At 38.4% G+C, this 22,220-nt stretch overlaps 1 protein-coding gene across 1 annotated transcript in view; it reads right to left on the bottom strand.

Moving 5' to 3' along the window:
- Positions 1-21,129, bottom strand: part of mtus2a (microtubule associated tumor suppressor candidate 2a) — a 37,537-nt gene extending 16,408 nt beyond the window's left edge. The window contains exons 1-3 of the mRNA XM_053475969.1: positions 19,247-21,129; positions 17,550-17,817; positions 14,037-14,243 (exon numbers count right to left, since the gene is read on the bottom strand). Of these exons, the coding sequence (XP_053331944.1) occupies positions 14,037-14,243; positions 17,550-17,817; positions 19,247-21,061 (2,290 nt within the window). The 5' untranslated portion in view covers positions 21,062-21,129. The remainder of the gene's footprint in view (positions 1-14,036; positions 14,244-17,549; positions 17,818-19,246) is intronic.
- Between the last annotated feature and the right edge of the window lie 1,091 nt (positions 21,130-22,220).

Below are 22,220 nucleotides of genomic sequence, written 5' to 3'. Positions count from 1 at the left end.
TACGTATGAGCTCTGTGATTAGAAGACGAGAATTGAAACTCCAGCATAACAATCCTAAATAAATCCAGAGCTGTAAACTGGCCATTGACTTCAAAAATATCGGCACACATAAAAAATAAGTATCACAAAGAGCCCATTTTCATCCCCCCAGAGGGAAATGTTAAACTAACCCACACATTCACACTTATACACACAGAGCATATGAGTTCTAAAGAGATTCAACCACAGACATGACTCTACTTATAATGAATGCAAAGCAACATTGACAGTTTCCTCATAATGAGGACAAATGCACAATTAAATAAACACATACGGTTTTGTTTCTGACTTGTACTGTAAATGCATGCTTCATAACTTAACGGTCACAAAATTCTTAAATAAATGATAAACATAATTGGATTCAGTGACAGCTGTATAGAAAAGGAAAACTGAGCCATCAGCATGTTTTTTTTTTGTCTCAGGTAGAAGCATTTAGAGAACATGGAGTGGCAAGACAATAGGACACTGAACCTCAGGAGACGGAAAGAGGGGGAGGGGGAGAGAGAGATTAGAAATGAGGTATTGCTGGTGGGGTGAGGAGGAGTAGAGCCATGCTGATCATTATTGAGTGGTAAATGCAAACATTTAGAGCAGAAAATGTGTGAGGAGATTAAACAGAGACAAGCAAGACTAAAGATTATCCATAGTCCATGAGAAGGATATAGAGAATGAAAGATTAGACAAGGGAAACAAGGGAAAGGGATAGAACCATATGTCATTAGAAAAACAGAGGAACGAGCAGATATAAGAAGTGAAACACGATTTAAGAATTCAAAAGACAATTAACTCAATTAAGACAAACAGACCAAATTACAAAAGGTGATTTTTGACTTTTAGACAGAGAAATGGAAACATCAGTAATGCTTTTGCACCACAGGAGGTATTCCATTCTGGTAAACACACTACAGACGTGCTACCGTAAGAAACAAACTGACATGCATTATTAACCATTAATCATTAAGCCAACACCCACCTTGAAATGACAGTGAGATGTATGACGGTAAAAATTATGCAAAGCAAGCTCTCTGCTGCCACATGTCAGCACGGGGTCACCAGAGTGGAAATGAAAGCATCAAGCTCCTTCCACACCAATTACATTCTTCAGTCCAGCTAATGGCAAACCGACAGGTGACCAAATTAAAATTTTATAGTGTTGAAAATAGGATTTAAAATTTTTAAATTTCTATATTTTTTTTTTTAATTGCTTAATCTGGTGTAATAATCCTTGACATAAAGGACGGGTCATTGACAGCATGCTGACGGAGTTCTTGACAGACTTTGACACAATGCTGCTTCTGCTCCTGGGTCAGTAGCCGGTGAACTGAGCAGCAACAAAGCGGATGTTCGAATCACGTGTGAGGATTGCCTGGACTCTTTCATATGACACACGGACAATAGCAGCAACGTTGTGGATTGTTCTCCAATAATTATCATGCTCAAGTTGCCGAATGGTGTAGACATTTTAGGGGGTTGAACTTGTTGAAGGTCTTCCTGATCTCTTGTTCTCCTTAAGTGATGTTCTTCTGCTCTTAAAGCCCGTGTGCCACTCAAAACACCTTGAAGGACTTATTGCAGCATCCCCGTTTTCCACAGAATTTCAAGTTTGCTTTTTGTTCTAACTTGCTGTCCATGATGAAATAGAAGACTTGGAAAGGCACGTGGTCAAAAGAGCACCAATTGTACATAGAATGATGTCTTTTGGCACACTGACTTATGATGGTTGGTGCTCCCTGTGACTGTGCGTGCAACCTTGTGCTGCCATCCATTGGCATGCTACAAAACTAGTCTACTTTTTGATACCGCCTCGTAAATTATTTTACAAAATAAGCTATAATAACTGACCTTGATTATCAACATTAAATAAGGAAACTAAAATTATCTGGCTAACTAACTTGGTCAAATGCTATTGGGGTTCCAGTAGCATGCTAGTTTCGGCAGTCATGGGTTTTTTGGCTGTGTAAAATGCAGACCATTATTACTGCTACCTTTGAAACATTTTAACCTGAACTTTGGACATGGATGCTCAGTTATGTCCATTGCCTCAAACACTGCTGCTGTTGATTAAGCATTTAGCTCTTGAAGTGTAGACTTGAAACTTAAATAATTTTAATTTGCACTTTCTTTAAATTGGTTTTCTTGTTTTACTTTGTTAAATAAACATAAGTAAACCAGTCCCCCAGTACTTGGGTACCAGAGGTATCAGAGAGTCGGGTTATTTCCCAAATAAAATAAAAAGATGGCAGTAGAAACAATTTATGTCAATTTAACATATCCCCAGAGACAAAGAATGTAGATCCACCAAAGAGTGTAGCACAGTTTTAGCCTTGACAGACTGACAGGGAACGAAAGTCTTATTGGAACAAACACTATAGAAGCCACAGAGCGGGGGATCATCAGAGGTTTCGCAACTGTACAATGTTGCATATGTTTTGTGTCTGAATGACATGAAAACAGGTGACAAGAAAGGACTTAAACATAAAGACTGTGAATCCTTGAATGGTACAAAATCTCCAACTGTTATGAAAAATCGTTGTAGGAGAACATCACACTCTCAAAATAGTTACACGACACTCTAGCATGTACTGTATAGCAACCCATATTTATCCAAAAAGTAGACGAGCATACAAAATGCCATTGAAAAACCTCATAAATGCTCAGGAGAAGATTCACTTTGTTCTTTACTTTTTACTTCCAATTAAAAGTCACCCACTGTAACAGCCGGTACATTAGGAGCCATTAGACACACAACACTTAACCTATTAGCGAAAACAATTACTTAATTCTAGACTAATGCCAAACAAAAAATAAGGTCATAGGAGCATTCACTACTTTTATAAGGTACTGACAAAAACATGCTGCTTATTATGTTAAAAGCTCTAAAAGATTTCGCTCTAGCACATCTTGCTGATCTATTGGTGGAGCATATTCCATACCGAGCATGTCTCTTATCTGAGGGGATCAGTATTATAAATACAGTAAAGAGAATTAATCATATTTTATTATATTATCCTTAATAGTACCATTCCTATACATTTAGTCATACACTGCTGATTATAGATTGTGTAGTTAATATACATTCTCATAAAAACTACACTTTCATCCTAAAAAATAGGGCTATAGTAGTACAGGAAAACTTAAAGAGCCTGTAAAGCTCTAGCAGTGAATTATTCTATAATAATACAATACATTTATACTACATGCATTTATTGAGCCTAATGTGATTTTGCAAAACATGCCGCCAGCCAAACTGCAATATTAAACAAAACTTTTACTAAAACAAAAAAGTGTAGAGAAGGAGGATGGGACGTCATGTAAGACTTTAAGCATTATATGGCAGACTTTACTTAAACAATTGGAATCAAACTGGTAACCAGTTTAGTTAATGTAAACTGGAGTAGCATGAGCTGATAATTTTGGCACCCGAGCTTTATAAGTAATGAATTCTAATTATGATTTAGCTAATTATGAATTGTTATAAAAACAGTAGCTGCTATGAGTTAATTAAATGTTTCAACTGGATTTTTTGAGAATGTTGAAACAAAGAAAAAGGATGTTTACATTTTTCCTTTCTGTTGCAGTTATCTCTGCAATTAAGTACAGGTACGCATTGCTAAATATCCTTGATACATTCTGGAAAACAGGAATTAGGCAGTTCGGATGCTGTGCAAACACCATATAATATACTGTACATAAAAAAAGCTTTGTGGAATACTGAAGCTAAACCATCATTATTAAATCGATGCTTTTCTATCACTAGCATTGGCCCCCTTTGTAGCCATAATGCAAATAACAGTAATATTAAAAAAAGGTGGGGGGAGGGAAGGAACCATGAAACAGGAATAACATTAAAACATTAAAGAAATGTGCAAACCATGTGTAAAAATACATGAAATTTAGAGGAGACAAGTGTTTGCATTTGCTCCATCCTGTTCTCTTTTGAGATTTCTGAACCTTATACTATAACCTTATGGAACCACAAACATTTACGCAGTTGGACGAATGAACCTTAGTTGGTGCTTTCCTCTATAAGGCACTATCGTTAACTACCAAAGTGAAACTCATAGAGAGGGAGGTTAACTATGCATTATACACTGAAGTAAAAAAAAAAAAAATCAAAGCATGAGTTTGCTGTTTAAAATTTTTTTTTTAATTATACTAAACTGCACATAAATACAACTGCAGGCTGATTAATCCATTGTGACAAAACTGTGGGAGTTATAGAGTTGCAAAATTACACAAAACTCACTCAGATAAAGAAAACAATTTTGACATTATATTTAGGCATTTTTGCTTTTTAACACCATTGTGATTCAAACAAAACGTGAAAAACTATTCTCTATCTGTTTGTATTTTTGTCAAAACTGCACAAATGGTGTTACCTAATGTTGCTGTCAAATTGTTCATATAAGCTTGAAAGGCTGTTAAAATTAAAAAAAGATCAGGATAGGAAATAAGGGAAATCTGAGAAATCAGAGTCTTGGTTTAGATGAGTCTAATCTGCCAATAAGAGCAAGAAGAGCAACGCAGCCTGTTAATAAAAGTATTTACTCCATCTTGTTTTTTCTTCTATTATGTTTTTTCTTATGGTCACATGGATTCATATTTTTCATAGTAAAACTGTCATAGTGTATCTTTATACAGTATATGAACAAGATTTTGATACAACTATATGTTTTTATGCAATAGACACACTTCATAAGGAGGTACATGGAACAAGGGATGAACTCCAAACAGGTACAAGCATTACAGTATGTAAGAATGACAACATGGTAGTGGATTGGCACTTGGCAATAAAAAACAGCTACATGTTGAACTAATATTAAAACTGTAGATCAGTACTTGCCATATTTTGAAACATAACAGGGAAAATGTATGACAATTTGGACATGAAGATACCATAAAGACACCTCTCACATTGAAAGGTTGGTATTTCTAAGCAGTTTCTAAAAAAAACATTTTGATCTCATGCTAATTCTTTTGTTCTACCTCTCAAATTATAGATGAGTAAGCCAGGGTGGGCAGAGCACAGCGCATATATAAACAAAAACAGAAATTAGCAAAGTAATGTACCAAGCATCAGGTATATGCATCACATCAGATATGCATCACTTATCTGACTCCATAAATACTAACTACAGAAACAGAAAAAGATCAAAGGCTCTAACTAAATGTATGATTCGTGCAAAGGAAACCGCATCACACAAGCTGTGGTAGAACAGCATTTCCAATATAAATATAATAGTCCTTTAACCACTTCAATAATATATTATGATCACATCAAGCTCACTACAGTGATAAAATAAAAAAAATTCATTTCTTAGATTTAACAGGGGCACATACTGTATCTGACATGACACTACAATAAGCAGTTGGTTGGGCTGACTTGTGTGTGTTGCTGCCCTTGAAGAACCATCTGTGCTCGCCACTCACGATGACTTTCATAACAAGTTTGTGACACCCTTTCTACTCTCATTACATGTTAACACAGACAATCATTACAAACATTTTGCTCACCTTTTATCTCTTGAAACACCATATCTAGCTTATTTCACTTCCTCTCTCTACCTTTACAGTTTAGCCTTCTGGTTCTCTTTTATACAGTGGGTAAGAAGTGATATGAACAGGCAGGGCTAAATTTCACTGTGTTTGTTCAAGCATGGGTTTGTAAAAGCCTCAGGACGTAAAAAGATAGGGCTTTGACATCATAATTACTAATTCACACTAGACGTGATATTGTGGAATGAAAACTTTGATCCTATATTGATTAAAACCAAAACCAATAATTGAGTTATTAGGAAGCAATTTAAATGAAACTAATATCCAATAATGTTGGTGAGACTTAGAAGGACTGTATTCTAGTTCTAAAGCTGGATCTAAAGCTGGGTCTTATTTTATCAGACTTTCTTACAAATAACGATATCCATCATCATCGCTTCCTGCCACAAGGGCCTTCATTTATGGCCATTTTTGTTAACAGAAATTCAATATATTTATAATACTATCAGACCTAAAAGTGTGTGAGCATACTGTACAGTATGTGTACAATCGGTACACTGTTTTACCTGTGAAACACACACTTCCCTGAAAATCAATCATAATTGGATTAACTTGACTCAAGGCCAGGCTTTCCTGTGTACCCTTGTGGTTGTATGTAAAACAAAGCCTTGCCATCAATACTAATGCTGTGCTGAAGATCTAGGACAGCAAATATTTTTTGTAAATGTGCTCAGTAACAATCTGCTTGGTAATCACAGCTCTGTTTTCCTACTAAACAAAGTACAGGAACCTTTAGTACTAGAAAACTGCAGGGTTTTTTGTGGGGAACAAGCCTCAGTCTGTCTGGTCTGATCATACAGAAAACCTAATGCAATACAAAATGGCCATAATAGAAAGGCACCAGAACCCCCAGTACACCACTGGTCTTAAAACTCCCCAGATCCCTGTCTCATAGAGCACCCATGATATACACCGGATAAAGAAGTCCAATCCACTGAGGAACCACCCCGAAACCCACAGCATCCAAAAGACCTTCTGCCAAGATCCTGGTGCCAGGCACCAAAGCACATCCCCAGAGGTGTTCTGGAGTTATTCTGTAGCAAAGAACAACGGAATAAAATATCTGCCAGCCATTTGTTTACTCCCCTGATATTAAGGAAAAGGATATAAGAATGTGTGTAACACATTCTGGATGAAATGGACATGCTTCTTAGTCTTTTTACTTCTGCTAACACTCCTCTTACTGTTCTAGGAGATTTCCATCTAACAAACTCCAATTCTCTTTCCTTCTCCCTCTCCTTAACTCCTTTTTTTTTTAAACTCTAAACAGCTGCCCTCCCACACACAAGGCAGGGAATTCTTTAGACCCTGTTTTTTGCCACCCTTTCCCAGTCACAGATATCACTACTATTTCTCTTCATAAATCTCATCATTACCTGGTATCCTTCACCATAACACTTCCTATTCTATGTAAACCTAACCACCAAAATTTCACTTTTACCAGCAGAAACCTTCACTCTGACTACCTTCTACAGAGAAAAGCTGGAAAAAGGCCTTGCACATGATCCTGGCAAACTCCACAACATCTTCTTCTCACTACTCACCCCACTGACTATTCCTGCCCCTTCCTCTCTGACTGCTGACGATTTTGACACATTCTACGATGTGAAAATTGCAGCAATCCGCCAGTCCTTCGCTCCCAACCAAACTCCTACAGCAGAACATCAGGACCTTCCCTTTCCTCCTCATCTAACCCCATCACCTGTTCATTAGACCCAATCCCTTCACAATGCTCCAGGCCATCTCACGAGACCTCCTTCCCTTCACCACAACCATCATCAACCATTCCATATCATCTGGTCATGTTCCTGCTGCTTTTAAGAAGGCAAGGGTTATTCCCATCCTCAAGAAACCCTGCCTAGACCCATCAGAAGTTAACACATATAGCCCGGTATCACTTCTCTCTTTTATTTCCAAAGTTCTTGAAAGGACTGTTTATAACCAAATGTCTCTTTACCTCTTACAGAACAACCCTAATGATCCCAAACAATCTGGATTCAAAGTGGGACATTCCACAGTGACTGCGCTTCTGTCAGTCACTGAGAAGCTCCATGCTGCTAGATCTGCTAAATTGTCATCTGTCCTCATCCTCCTGGACCTGTCAGCTGCATTTGACACAGTGAACCACAAGATTCTATTATCTATTCTTACAAGCCTTGGAATTTGTGGAACAGCATGGCAATGGTTTGCTTCTTACCTAGAAGATAGGTCATATGAGATAACATGGAGGGGATCTACATCTGCCCCACGTAGACTCTCTACTGGTGTCCCGCAGGGCTCAGTACTTGGTCCTCCTCTGTTCATCCTCTATACCTGGTATCTTGGTAAGGTCATATCATTGCATGGATTTTTATACCATTGTTATGCAGATGACACCCAGCTTACTCTCTCCTTTCCTCCCTCTGACACTCAGGTTTCCACCCGGATCTCAGCATGTCTCGCGGACATCTCATTCTGGATGGCTGCTCATCAGCTGAAGCTCAATCTCAGTAAAACCGAACTGTTGTTTATCCCTTGTGACTCATCCCCATATCAAGACCTTGTGATATCCCTGGACAACAACCAAATCACTCCTTAAACCACCGCCCGCGATCTTGGGGTAACCGTGGACAATCATCTGTCATTTTCCCCACACATTGTTAACCCTACTCGCTCTTGTAAATTTCTTCTTTACAATATCAGAAGAATCCACCCATTTCTTTCCTCACAGGCTACCCAGGTACTTGTTCAGTCCCTTGTTATTTCAAGACTGGCAGGCCTGCCTTTGTCCATGATTCGTCCTCTGCAACTGATCCAGAATGAAGCAGAACGTCTCATTTTTAACCTTCCTAAGTTCCCCCACACCACCCCACTCCTCCGCTCCCTGCACTGGCTTCCTGTAGCTGCCCGCATCAAATTCAAAACGCTGAAGCTTGCCTACAAAGCTAAAAATGGCCCAGCACCCACTTACCTCTCTGCTCTTATCACACCACGCACTGCACCACGGTCCCTCCGATCCTCCAGCTCGCCTTATCCCACCATCTTTCAGGGCGGCATTCATCCAGACTCTGACTTTCTGTTCTGGCACCTAGGTGGTGGAACGAACTTCCTCTAGATGTCCGTACAGAAGGGACTTTGACGATCTTTAAACAACGACTTATCTGTTTCTCCAGTACTTGGACTAACCCAAACCTGCATCCCCCCAAAAAAAACCCTCTTCCCAGTTGAGTTTGACTAATGGCACTTAGTTATTAACTTGGTTACTATAACCTTTAAAGCACTTTTTGTAAGTTGCTCTGGATAAGAGCGTCTGCCAAATGTCTAAATGTAAATGTGTGTAAGATGTACAAGAACGTGTTTGTAGTGCCAGAAAGAGTAAACTGGCTTGGCTACGCACAGTCCTGCACATTTACTGGGAGATCTAGTCAAGATAAAGAAAATACAGTGTAGATACATCCTGACCGAGAAAGTAAAATTAAAGAAAGAATATTTTATGTAATGCATAAATAATAGAAGGTGTTAACAGCATCCTCTAAAGTTTGAAGGATTAGGTAACAGTGCATAATTTTTCCTTCCTTCCCTTCTTCAGTCAATCTTGTACACACAGACAAACAAACAGTAGGGGTGTGTCCTCCATGATTGCATAAAGGGCTCTGTGCTCAGAGGATGTGTTAAGGTCAAACGATGCTGGAGTCTTTCAATATCTCACAGCAAGAGCCCAGCTTCAAACGGAATCTACAGTAGAGACATTTAATAGTAGCTAACAAAGCTTTCAACTATGTTATCATGGAGACTTGTCAGGACTATCTCCTAGCGCCATGCGGCTGTAGACTTTGGATTTAAACTTTGTTGTCTTGTTGGGACTTTTATTTTGATGGGTTGTTTTAATGTCTATTGTATTCTGTCTTACAGGTATTTTCAGTTGTGTCAGAATTAGTAGTGTTATTTATGCTCTGGGAACAACACTTTGGCATAGCAGATTCCCTTAAAATTTAAAAAAGAGGTGAGCAAACTTTGCAGGCAGCCACCCTGTGAGAATTACGAGATCCTACATGCCACTCCAAGATTGGCAGCGAAGAGAGAACAGTGCAGCCTAAATGAACTTGTGAGCAAGTTCTTGGCTCACAATACACCGTAAGCATTTAGATACACACCACAAAGGCGTCCTAGGGCTGAATCATGCGACAGGGTGAGGAGAAATTCTGTACTATGTGACTACAAAGGGCAGATAGCACAGAGCAAAGGCATCAGATACATGCCATTCAGCATCAAGCAGCACAGCTCAATGATCAGTGGAAAATTAGACCTAACATTGTATCAGGTCCTTGTTTTTATTTTTTTTACTGATTATCTTTTACAGGGTTGCAGGAAGCCTATATATATAGTTATATAATTTTTTTTAACACAAAAAGGTAATGCTTTAAACTAAATGCACATTTTACATCAACAAATAACTAACAGTTCAAATTGTCTAGAGCTGTGGGCTGAATTGCTTTTTATTCTTGCTGACATAATTAATATTTTTGTTTATAACACTCCTAAGGAATGATTTTGTTAGGAACTAGCTATATAACAAAACAATTATATAACAAGATTCCACCTTTGTCATTCCTTTATAACGTCTCACTGGCACCCATCTCCTTAATTCTTCCTAAAACCGAAGTCCACAAGGATCACAGTCAACATGGATCAAATAACATGCAGATGCAGAAAGGCTAAAGGACTGGATCAGCAGTAGGAGGGAAGTAAGAGATCAATTCTGAGCTAAGGCTCAAGCAGGACTGGCTGTAATGACAGCTTAATCAATCTGCCTTCCTCTGCAATAAAATTCCACACTCACCAATTCAAACTCATTCATCCAATTACGAATCAGTCTACCGCTATCAATTTAAAGTCACAAATCGATCTGGCTCATTTAGTCTCAGATACCTGATGCCAATGGAGACTAAGGTGCCTTTGACACTCCCAGGTCAATAATTCACACCACACATCACAACTAGGCCAAAGAATAATCAAGCAACACAAAGGAAGAAGTAGATCTCCATAAATGCTCATGTTTGCTTAATGAGATAGACAAACCGATCAGTGTGATCTTCTTATAGGGTGTGTTCTCTGGAAATAAAAAAATAAATGCATGCAACATAATGCATGTATCATTTGTATGAATGTTGATCAGTGACCTGTACATGATTGCAAGTGATCTGAGGTTTAAGTTAGAGAAAATTGGATTAGGTTGTCCACTGCTAAATTAATACAGTGAGTGGGCCTGTTAATATTAAATGTTGGAGGTTTAATTGTATACTATGAACAATACCTTATTCAGTTTATCATAGACAAAAAGTTAGAGTATATACCAACGGTAGTAGAGGCTTGAGGCTTAAAGGCTGAGGTCCGAATTTTATGTTTGTTTTGGAATTTAGATCTCCATATATGAAGTCGTCACGAGTCTATAAAAAATAAACAATTTAAAATTTCCATGGCATTTTAATAATTTTTATCTTTAGTTTAACTGTTTTAAAACTTGTGGACAATTTGAACTTTGATGGCTTTGTATTTTTCCCTGTATTTGTATGGAATACAAACAACAATTTTTGTTCAATCTTTAGTGAATCTTCATTTGCACGCAGACTCTGGACTCTGTCATACTGGGCTCTCAGTTCAGTTATTTTACATGTCTTCAACTCAAACTGCTGTGGATATGTTTGCTCAACTACACGTGTTTTACGTGATAGCAGTGCTTTAATGTGGATTTTATTATTGCCACAATTTCAGAACATATGAGACAAACTGGTTTAAATCTCCAGCAGGAAGAATAAACATACAGTGGAACGTTCCACAGCCCAAAAACACAAAATATAAAGTAAAAAAAAACAAATTAACCAGCACTTTACCTTAAAAAAAAAGTTTAAATAAATGCCGACAGATAATTGTTTCTGTTTTTGCGTGCAGGCGCTATGTATGTGTGTGTGTGTGTGTGTGTGCAGCTAAAGTAAGGAGCCCCTCCCCTCTCCCCCTTCTCATCTTACACAGTAACCTTTCCTCCATTCTCTTCACACTTGATACACACTAACGGAATCATTGCTATAAAGTAAAAATAAAACAAATAAACCTGCACTTTACCTTTGAAAAGAATCGAGATAGAGCAGTGTTTCTATGTAGAGCATAGAGAGTGTGTGTGTGTCTGTAAAGGCGAAAGTAGGAGGGGTCTGTGTTTGTGTGTGTGTGTGTGTGTGTGTGTGTGTGTGTGTGTTTGTGTGTGTGGCACGTTGTCCAATGACATGTGCGCACACAGACACGAAAAGCAGGCTGATACGGATAAATCTTTAACTTTAACTAATGAGACTTGCTTTCGCTTTACATGTGCGCTGCACACCCACGCATACAGACACAAAATAAAAGATGTTTTACACACACACACACGTGGTGACAGTGTTATAGTAAACAGCACACGTGTGCACGGATGTTGATTATACCAGTGAGAGTCGCGCACTAAGACCCAGCAGGGGAGACGATTACCGACAAAAAACTGTTGGCTCATTTGGGATCACGTGACGCTTTGCGTCAAAACAAGAAGCACATGTGTGATACATGATATTTGGTACTTGTAAACCAAGACTTCGTTTTCCAAGTCAAAATTAATTAAAAATCTTTGTTCAACTTGTGGAACACTCGCAAACCGCGTTACTCACAATCCGAAGTTTCACTGTACTGTACATTGATTTGTCCATTCATCTTTGAAGTTTCCGTTTTCATAGTCTACTTTCCCTTTTTTTGGAGTAAGCCATGCCGTGTCACACTTTCATTTATAATTCTCTTTCTATACACAGTAAACTATTGCACTGTTTAGCTCTGTTGAGTGACGTGTAAAGCTACACCCAGCTTATGAGAAAAAACGTTAGATTTCTGGTATATTTATTATTATCTTTTATCAGAAAAGCCTCAAGGTCACTCGGGCCGGATCTGGACCGGGGTCCGCCATTCAGTGATGCCAGATATAAAACATACTCATAAGTCAAATATGCGTCAGAATCCTTGGTGATTACATAGTGCTTGCGTGGTGTTATGGTCTCATAAATGACATTATGCGATCTAATTGCACTTCACTGGTGCAGTCTGCTGGCACGACATATCAATTAAAGAGTGTTCCTTTTTTTCCTAGCTAGAAGCCAATCAACATAATTAGCATCTAGAGCTTATAATTGCTCTTAACATGCAGTCAGGAGAATGATTCATTTGGCCTTAAGCAATGCAGCCAAAGTTGAAACCACTACAGTCAAATACCACACAATGTTCGATACACACATGATCCATGTGACTATGGGGAAAATGTGACATTTCTAATTCTTCTTGCTAAGGAGATTAGATAACAGATGCAAGAGATTTATATTGAAGGGGAGAACCACATGAAAAATGTATGAGCTATAAAATGTGATATGGCAGAATTATGTTTCTGCTGATTTGGGGTGATCTTTAGTTACACTGTGTTTGCATTCTCAAGTTCAACCTACCATATTAGAAAAGAAAAGCTGTTAAAATGAATCCCACACTGGTTTCTTTCCTTATTCTGGTCTCTCACACCTAACAGAGGGATTTCTCACAATAATCCTTTTCTTCCACTCTCATTTTTCATTCCCCCCTCTTCCTACTCAATTGTGATAGCTAAGGGGTTCCTCGCCCTGAGAGGCAAATGATAATGATGTAATTCCTCCCATGACTTATTTGTATAAGACTCTCTGGGATACACTGACGTCAGCTGTAACTAGGGGAAGACTATCTAACCACTTACCTAGGTTTCATTTATAACGTGGCGCAAGCACCCTTTTTTTTTTAACAGACAAGTGTTAATCAGGGACAAAAATCTACTTTAAAGCCTTCCATTACAGTATTTTATTTATATTTATAGCCTAGACCTAACAGCTACCCTCTACCATTTCTATGATTTCAAGTAACAAGCTAAAATAACCATTGCAGTTCAGATATTATTTGTGCAGTAGATCATTTTGAGCACTGCAGTGTCAGTTGATTTTAAAACACCCCGATGCCACAGAACAGTCTGTCAACTAAAAATATCCAGCCAAGAACAGTTCTTGGGACAGAGACTGACACAAATTATACATGAGGAAAAAAATGAGCTATAGTCTCTAAGCAGTTATGTGCACGGTGATTAAATGAGTCCAAACAAGTAGCCAAAAGTGTTTAAAAGCCAAACCACAAAGCAATCACCATGTCCATGTTGCTGGTGTTCTGAGCATGACCTACCACCCAAACATCAGCTGGTCAATGGTCCTATGGGAATCCCTCTTAACTTAAGTGGTTAAAAAAACGAGGCTGAGGTCAAGCATAGAACCTATTAACTCTAGATGTTTGATTTCTGTTCAAAAACTGTCAATAATAAATCATAAGCCTTTGAGAATAGGAAATTCAGTAAATAATCGACAATAATTTATTCCTAAGAAACTTACGATTTGTTGGTCTGGACGGATCACTTCGTGTGCTGTCACTGGAATGGTTGCTGGATCCAGAAGACACACTGGAGCTGCGGACAAAGCCAAAGGCAGCAAGGCGTGCAGCGGGGATGCGAGAGTACCCGGGAGGGCGCAGGCCTGATGGAGCTGGTTTGGGCAAAAGGGATTTAACAGCCAGTCCTGCTGATGGTGCCTTCCACTGGTCTAAGAAAATAAATAAAAAATATTCAAGAAAACTAAGGCAAATATACTGTAAGAATAAATGTGTTCATGTATACTGTATGTTGAATGCATTAATTGGCTCCAACTCCTAGTTTATCAATCTTGTTTACATTTCATTAATGTCTTCATTATGTACAGCAAACATATTGGTCTTGTGTTTAATTTTTTTCTTTCTCTATAAAAAGTTTTATTTTATCATTCCATCTTCCATGTTTGTTACAATGCAAATTCATTTTGCATACAACATCCTGCATACAGCCGATCTCTCTAACAGCTCATAAGGCAAAAAAAGTCCTGGTCTGCATCACTTCAACTGCTTAGTCCAGCACAAATTATTGAATTGCCAGCAATTTTTTTAACACTTTATGACATCTTGAATATTTCTTCGAGCTATTTCCCAAGTGAAGGCTGTACAGGCGTGCTCTAGCTCGGGCTTGCTTTAAAGGGTGTTAAATATAACATTGTCAAGAACTGGTTTTCAACATACAGTACAGTACATGGAGCATAAATTATGTGCTCAGGGTCTGGTATTGGGAACATAACAGCAGCCGTCAAGCAAAACACCAAATTAAGTCCCTTCAGTACGAGGAGCCACTCAACACTTGGCTAAAGCCCATATCCCACTGCATTGCTGCAATTCCTATTGTCATTTATTATTATCACTTGTCACACTGTATGAGATTGTGCCAACAGAATTCTACAGCATCCTGTGTGATATCATCTGTTATCCACGTCAGATAATACAATGTAGATCCTCTAACCATCTACAAACTTGTGCAAATATCAAGCTTACATATACAGAAACTGTCTTCAACATGTGTAATAATTGATGTAATAATGTTTTTTTCTCCTATTCCCCATACAGTACAGTATTTTGCTATAGTTAGCTTTCAACTTGTCACTGTTCTATGAGTTCTGTTACATCCTCCTATGACATCAGTGGTTGCTGGTGCAAATTTTTTTTTGGGGGGGGCGCAATCAAAATTTAAATTAAACTTTTAATAATAATCGCCTGTAAATAGCCAGATGAAATGCTGGAAAAGCTCTGCTTGACTGCTGCTTAATTAGAAGATCAGGTCCAAGCTATTTAACTAATTTTTCTTTCTTCGTCCGATCGCCTTGCGAAGGGGTATTTTAGCAAAGAAATTACAGAATTTTCTTTCATATTTAGCTGGCTTCCAGGTCAATCACTATTCAATACATTAACTAACAATCTGCTGACCGTTAATAATGGTCTCGTTGAGAATGCTCCAATCACATGAGCAAATTTTTTTTAAAACAATATTGATTTTCTAAGAACAAAAGTGGAAGGGTTCGGGGAGCACAGTATTGCGCCCTAAGGATGATTTAATAAAATCCAAAATGTAAAAAATTTGCGAGCCTACAGTACATAGACACTTGTTTGTCCGGCGCTTTTTTTTTTTTAATGACTTTTTAAATGACATTATTAAAATAAATAATTATTATGTTAAATAATTACATGTTAAAGTAGCATTCACTGCACCACTGTATAACATCCTGCTATGCATCAAGGCAACAGGCATACACTAAGATTTTAATGAAAGTCCAAAGACCATTCCAGACATTCATTATCTGCTGTCTTTAGGATCATTAGTGCTAAATCAGCTAGAAACAAGCCTGTAACATTTTGTGTATAATCAATGAATTATTTTCTTTTTCAGCAGCAGCAAAAGAACCTCTCATGTACAAAATAATATCTTTACATACAAACATGCACCATATTCATAAGCAGTGGAGGAGGGGAGGAACAGACTGGCCCTGCATTAGGCCAGTGATGTGGGGCAACTCCACAACTCCAAGTATGATCCCCTTCTGACTCCTGAAAATAAATTGTCGCTGGTCTCCGTCCCAGAAGCCCTGCTCCTGGAGTGCTGCATAATGCATTCTAAATGAGCGCCTCAAGAGGAGCACAAATCATCACCCTTTCTCACTATCCCTTTCAATTCTTGTCACTGATCCCATCGGTTTAGGGGAAAAAAACATCTGGACACTGAATATGTGTACTGTATATGTGGTGCTTGCACGTGCAAACACTTACACATAAATTCAGACACCAACATGAGGATTTTTAATGAAACTGCAGTCAGTTTTCTCCTCGGAGGAAAAGTTGTGATCATTAAAGATAAATGTGTTCCAGCTTCTTCCCTTACCCAACCCAATCTCTCTCTCTCTCTCTCTCTCTCTCTCTCTCTCTCTTTCTCTCTCTCCAGACTAGCAAGGAAACCAATGTTTCATAAACACTCATTTCTAACCCTCTGCTTTCCTGTCTAAGCAAACAAATAATTCATAGTGATTTGCTCTTTTCTTTTCTTCTTATGCATTTCGACTTTTTGTAAGATGTGTAAGGATGTGCAGGATATTGGAGGATTTCTGGAATGAGCACAGTTACATTACAGTATGATGCTTCTAAGATTTAGTTAGAGGAACCTACTGTAAGAACACGCTCTTGTTGAGAGATTTTGCTTTTTCATTTGGTACAGTATTCAGCTTGATAAACACCCTAGGATTCTTTTTTAATGTGTGTATTCTAAGCTGTGAGGTTAATCTGCTTGATACCGAATAGAGGCATTCAACCTCAACCCACATTACAAAATGATTTTACATACACAACTAGCTTGCAGCTTCTTTTTTTTTTTTAACGAGAGGGCAAAACTCCAAAATCCTACTGTATATCCCGAAACTTTGTGGTATATTCTGATTCCTTTCCTTATGACACATCTTGTGCCTATTATATACTATATAAAACATAAGAAGTTCTACATCCTTTAAATGAACACCTCACCGTTGAACTGCCATTGTAGAATGCATAAGCATTTATATACAGAGTATGAACCTAATGTATCCATGATGTGAAAATGTTCATTTGAAATGATGGGGTTGTGTGCATGTGTCTAATTAGCACCTAGGCGTGCAAAATAATTCCCCCTCTTAAATATTCTAGAAACTTCAGAAGTGCTAAGGATGGCAGAGTAGCAACCACAAATCCATCGCCAGCTACAATCCCTTAAAGAATTCAGCTAAATTTGTTTATGGGAAACATCCTGTCAAGGAAGATTTTCTTCCCTGGCAACCCAATAATGAGCCAGTGTATAGTTAATAAAAAGTCTCCTGCTCTGTAGCTTTAACCTTTTCACATCCACTTTTCCACATCTCCACGTCAGACCCATCCATGTCATGCATGTCCAATTAATTCCCCTACAGTACCATTAGATTACTTGCAGTCTCATTTATGTTCAGTACATTGTAGTAAGATTAAACTAGCCTTACCTGACGTCTCTGGTGGGCTTTGAGGGGATGGGGTTACTATTGAGGTGGTTTGTGCAGTCACTGATGGAGTCACTGCTTGAACTGGTTGACTGAGAGCTAGAGGTGACTTCTGTGCTGTGAAGATCCTGCTCTTAGCAGCAGCAGATGGGGACTTGCTGACGGCACCAACGCCAAGCTGGGGTCTCAGGGTTCGAGAAGGCTGTAAAAAACCTCCTGTATCTTGAGATACTGTCTGGGACTCTGATAGATCCTTGGCACCAGAGGCAATCTTAAATATTGCATAAGATAAATAAAATCCATCATTATAATGCAGTTTTCTGAAAAGACATCCATCATTTTCAATTATTCTCAAAAAAAAATATGTGTCAAAAACCATTGGGAGGTAATATCCAATATGAGGTAGATGTTAGCTCCCCATAATTTCAGCATTACACAGACTACCATACCACTACCATTTCAGCATCCCTGCTGCTATGAAAAAAAAATGACCATCCCAACATTTTTGATCATGGCTATTTCATTGATAAATGTGGTAAAAGTGGGTAACAAATTATACTTAGCAACAAATGGGCTATAATAATTACTAGTAATAACTTACATGGTAGGTTATCCTGATAAAAAATAATGCACATAATAAACTGTCAAGCATTTCATTTAATACATAAGACAGGGCTTAACTGGCTTTTTCTAAAGGCCATTTTATAGACATCATAAACACTCAAGTACTCCTTAGAGTCAAGCACTTGCTTAATGTCTACCCTGTTAAAGTAGATTTATTTCTGGTTGCCACTGCTGTCATTGGCAGCAGCCAATGCTTGATATCTCTGTTCATTTTCTCAAGGTGACCTTGATTAAAATTGTTACTTGCATTATTATTCCAAACATACTGTAACTAGATACCTTATTAATCCTGAAGGAAAATCCAGAATTCCATTACAAAGTAACAGAAGAATATTCGCATGAGCCAGTTTTCAGACGCAAGGGAAAAGTAGGTTTCTGGGATTTGTATGACATAAAAATGTGGAAATATGACAAAGTTACCAAAAGAACTCTGGCATATTCTCCAGCACAATCATTAAAACCTCCCAGCTATCTTATAAAACTACACAAATCTGTATCTAACACTACTGATTACTTTTAAGTAAAGAGTTTTTACATTAAATAGTGACTGTGTTTATTTCATTTAGAGCTCTTTATAGAGGTTTCTTACATGCAGAAACATTTTTAAAGGCATCTTCTTTATTTTTTGGGATGTGCAAGACTTTTGCAGATTACTGTAAAAAAAAATTGCTATTAATTTTTACTGACCATGCTGAAGAATATGGGTTCTTCTGATAACTGTGTCACACTTGCTCCTTTCTATTTTCAAGCAAAACCCAGGAGCTGGTCTGTCATGTAATATGTTGCTTTCTATACAGACATGTAAGTATTCTTGTGTAATGTTATTTATTCATTCTTTTTTTTTTTATATATGTTTGGAAATAGTGAATTATTTTATACATAATAATGCAGATATGATAAACATATGTAACAAAATGTGGAAAAAAATACTGAAGGCAATACAGTATATATTATGCTAATATAAATACAATATGTATAAGCAAACATATAAATTCTTAGATATTGTATATCATTTAACGTTCATATATAATTTCATCTTATTAGCTTTTGAACTAATTAACAAGATTGTATCTTACCGCTGCAGACAAAAATTTGTTGCCCAGAGAGCCACAGAAGTTGTTTGTCCTCCCTACAGCTTTGTGAGGCATGGTTTGGCTGGATGGTTTTGTCCCAGACACCATTGAATCAGGTGATATATTTCTGACTTTCTGAAGCTCCTGTCTATACTTTTCATATAATAGGTTAGAGGCACTCAGCACTGGAGCTCCCGCTGACTCTACTGCTGGTGTTTTGGCATTTGGAGAACTGGTGGAGTTTGAGAGTTTAGTGGGTAGTGACGAGACTTCATATGGGCTATCAGTGGCCTGGGGCTTAATCTGTGGGCTTTTGCGTATATAGGTGATGATTTTAGGGCGAACACTTTTCGGCTTTGGGGGGCACTTTGGTGGAGAAGAAGTTACATTAGAGCTTTGTTGTGGTACAGGAGTTTGAACATTTGTGTTGATGGTGGTTTTGACTGGAGGTCTCAGGCCAAAGCCATACCCTTGAGAAGCACCATAACCCAGCTGCGGGCCTCGAGAAGGTACTCGGCTTCTCCCAGGAGAGATGGGGGGACGTCTCTGAGGAGACCCTGTACTCTTTGGGGATGGGGGGGTTGAAGGCCTGGTAGGGCTGCTGTAGGTTCTGCGGCTCAAATGACTCTTCTTGTCCAGGGGACCAGCATTCTCAGCTGAACCTTGCCTTCTTAGGATAGAGCCTACCTTGGTAAAAGTCTGGCTGGATTGCATCCCCAAGCCTGAGCTAAGAGATGGTGCATTATTATTAATTTGCACTGGGTCCTTTAGGTCTGGCTGATGACTGCTGTTTTTAAAACCTTTTAGGTCTGAAGAGGGAGAAGATCTCTCTCCTTGAGGGGTGTCTTTATAAGCAGGATGTCCTGAGGTTAGCTTTGGCTCCATTCCTGGAGAGAGTGGACGTACAAGCTGCCTGCAGGAAGGTGGGACTCTTTCAAAATTGCTCTGGAATTTAGCAGACAGGACATTCTCTTCTCTGTTGTAGCCTCTGTTTGTACTCCAGCATTGCCTATCAGTCAGACTGTTGCCATTTTCAATGCTTGATCTACGCTCATGTCTTGGTTCCTGAGGCAGTAGAGTAGGACTATGATTCTGATCCCTTTTTCTGAGTTGGTCTTTGCTTTGTGTAAAAAGGATAAGGGACTTATTTGTGGCTGGCTGCTGGAACTGGCACTTCTCTGAGGTAGGCTTACTGGGTAGGGAAGAAGGACACTGTGTATGTCCTGCACTGTCAAGAGCACTGGCCAAGCTTCCACTGAGGTTGCCCACTGCTGAGAAGGTGGGGACAAAGACATTGTTCTCTGAGTTACTACGTGTCTCTCTCAGACTCCTCTGTTCTCCAGACCTAGAGGCAGATGTCCTAAGGTCCAGAGGCTGAGTGCTTTGATCTGCATCTATATCCTCACTGTGGTTGGCATTTTGGTCTGTCTTGCTTAAGTCACTGGCAGGGTCTAAACATGAGAGGGTAGACTGTCTCTGACAAAAGATTTTCTTTTTACCCTCTATGCTTGTATTGTGACCTCTCACTTCTCGCTCTGTTACAAAAGCTTCCATTTCCTGACACTCTAATAATTCAAACTCTTCCAGCTCTGGGTCCTCACTGTGGGCATGTGTGCCCCAAATAATAATCCTTTCCTGAGTGCTGCTGTGTGACAACAGGGGAGGTATTAAACTGCCTCTCTCAGTGTGGCTTTCTTCCATGGGGATTTGGTTAGCATTGGCATCTCCATCAGGATAGAGGAAAGGCTGCTTGTTGTTGTTCTTTATTTCTTTGTGCATACTGTCATTGGGGCCCCTTATGTTCTCTTCCTTACTCATGTTGTACAAGTCCAAGGATCTCTCAACAGCTTCCCACTACTATGGGATCCATTAAAGGCTTCACTCCCCTCTGGGCTTTTCTGTTCATTCATGAAGTGAAGTTTTTAAATCTTATCATTTTCATCTTTTGATGTCCTCTTCATTTCTCAGCTGGACATAGTGCTTTAAGCACTATTTTCATTACATTTCCAGAATTAGATAGAAACATCATCAACCATCAAGCCTAATCATGCACAAAGGAGGGAAAGAGGGGGGGGGGGGAGAGAACAAATACATTACTATATAATATCATAAATTGATATATAAAATCACCATTCATTTCCGCTACACAGCTTCTATCTAAACATATTCACTGCATGTATCAATAGCAGAAAATATCAAGCTTTACTATTTAGTTTGCTTGATCTTTACCTACAAATTCTTAATATGTGCATTGTGCAAAACAGAATGAAACAGGCCCCAGGCTCCCTGTGACCCTACACAGGATAAGCAGTACAAGAAGCTGATATATTTTTTATATATAGAGTCATTTGTTGAACGTGTTTGGAACCATATAGAAACACCAATCTATGAATCCATCTATGAATCAATCTATGAATGGTGAATCAATTTCCACTTTCAGAGGGTTATTTGTTTATATTAGTAGCATAGTACAATAAGAAAGATGCATCTGGTGCTAAGTTGCACACTCGTGCAAATTGAAAGTAGAGAAGGAATATAGGAGACTTACAGCACTATCAATAAGAAGAACCATAAGCTAGACAACAATCCTGGCAACAAAGAAGCACAAATAAATCAACATTCCGTCCTACTACAGTATGTGAAAAGTGGAAAGATTACACATACAGACACAACAGTTCTATGTCAAGGTATGTACTGTATGAAGTATGTTGTTTGATGTGGTATAGAGTCATTCGTGATTATTCTTATTCTCTCCTAAGGAACATGTGTTATAAAAATCCTTCATGTGTTTTCTCTTCCTTTTTCATCAGGGCTTCAATGACAATGACAAACTTTATTTGGCTATTTTTATATTAAATTATATTTTTATAAATTATATTAGGGTGCCTGCCTAAAACAGATTCCAAGTAGAACCCATATAGAAAGCCAGGTACACAAACTATCCAAAGTATCCAAAAGGAAGCTTTTAAATGAAAGT

This window comes from Clarias gariepinus, chromosome 17, assembly GCF_024256425.1.
Source record: "Clarias gariepinus isolate MV-2021 ecotype Netherlands chromosome 17, CGAR_prim_01v2, whole genome shotgun sequence".
Taxonomy (NCBI): Eukaryota; Metazoa; Chordata; class Actinopteri; order Siluriformes; family Clariidae; genus Clarias; species Clarias gariepinus.
This window is presented reverse-complemented; position numbering and strand designations above follow the sequence as displayed.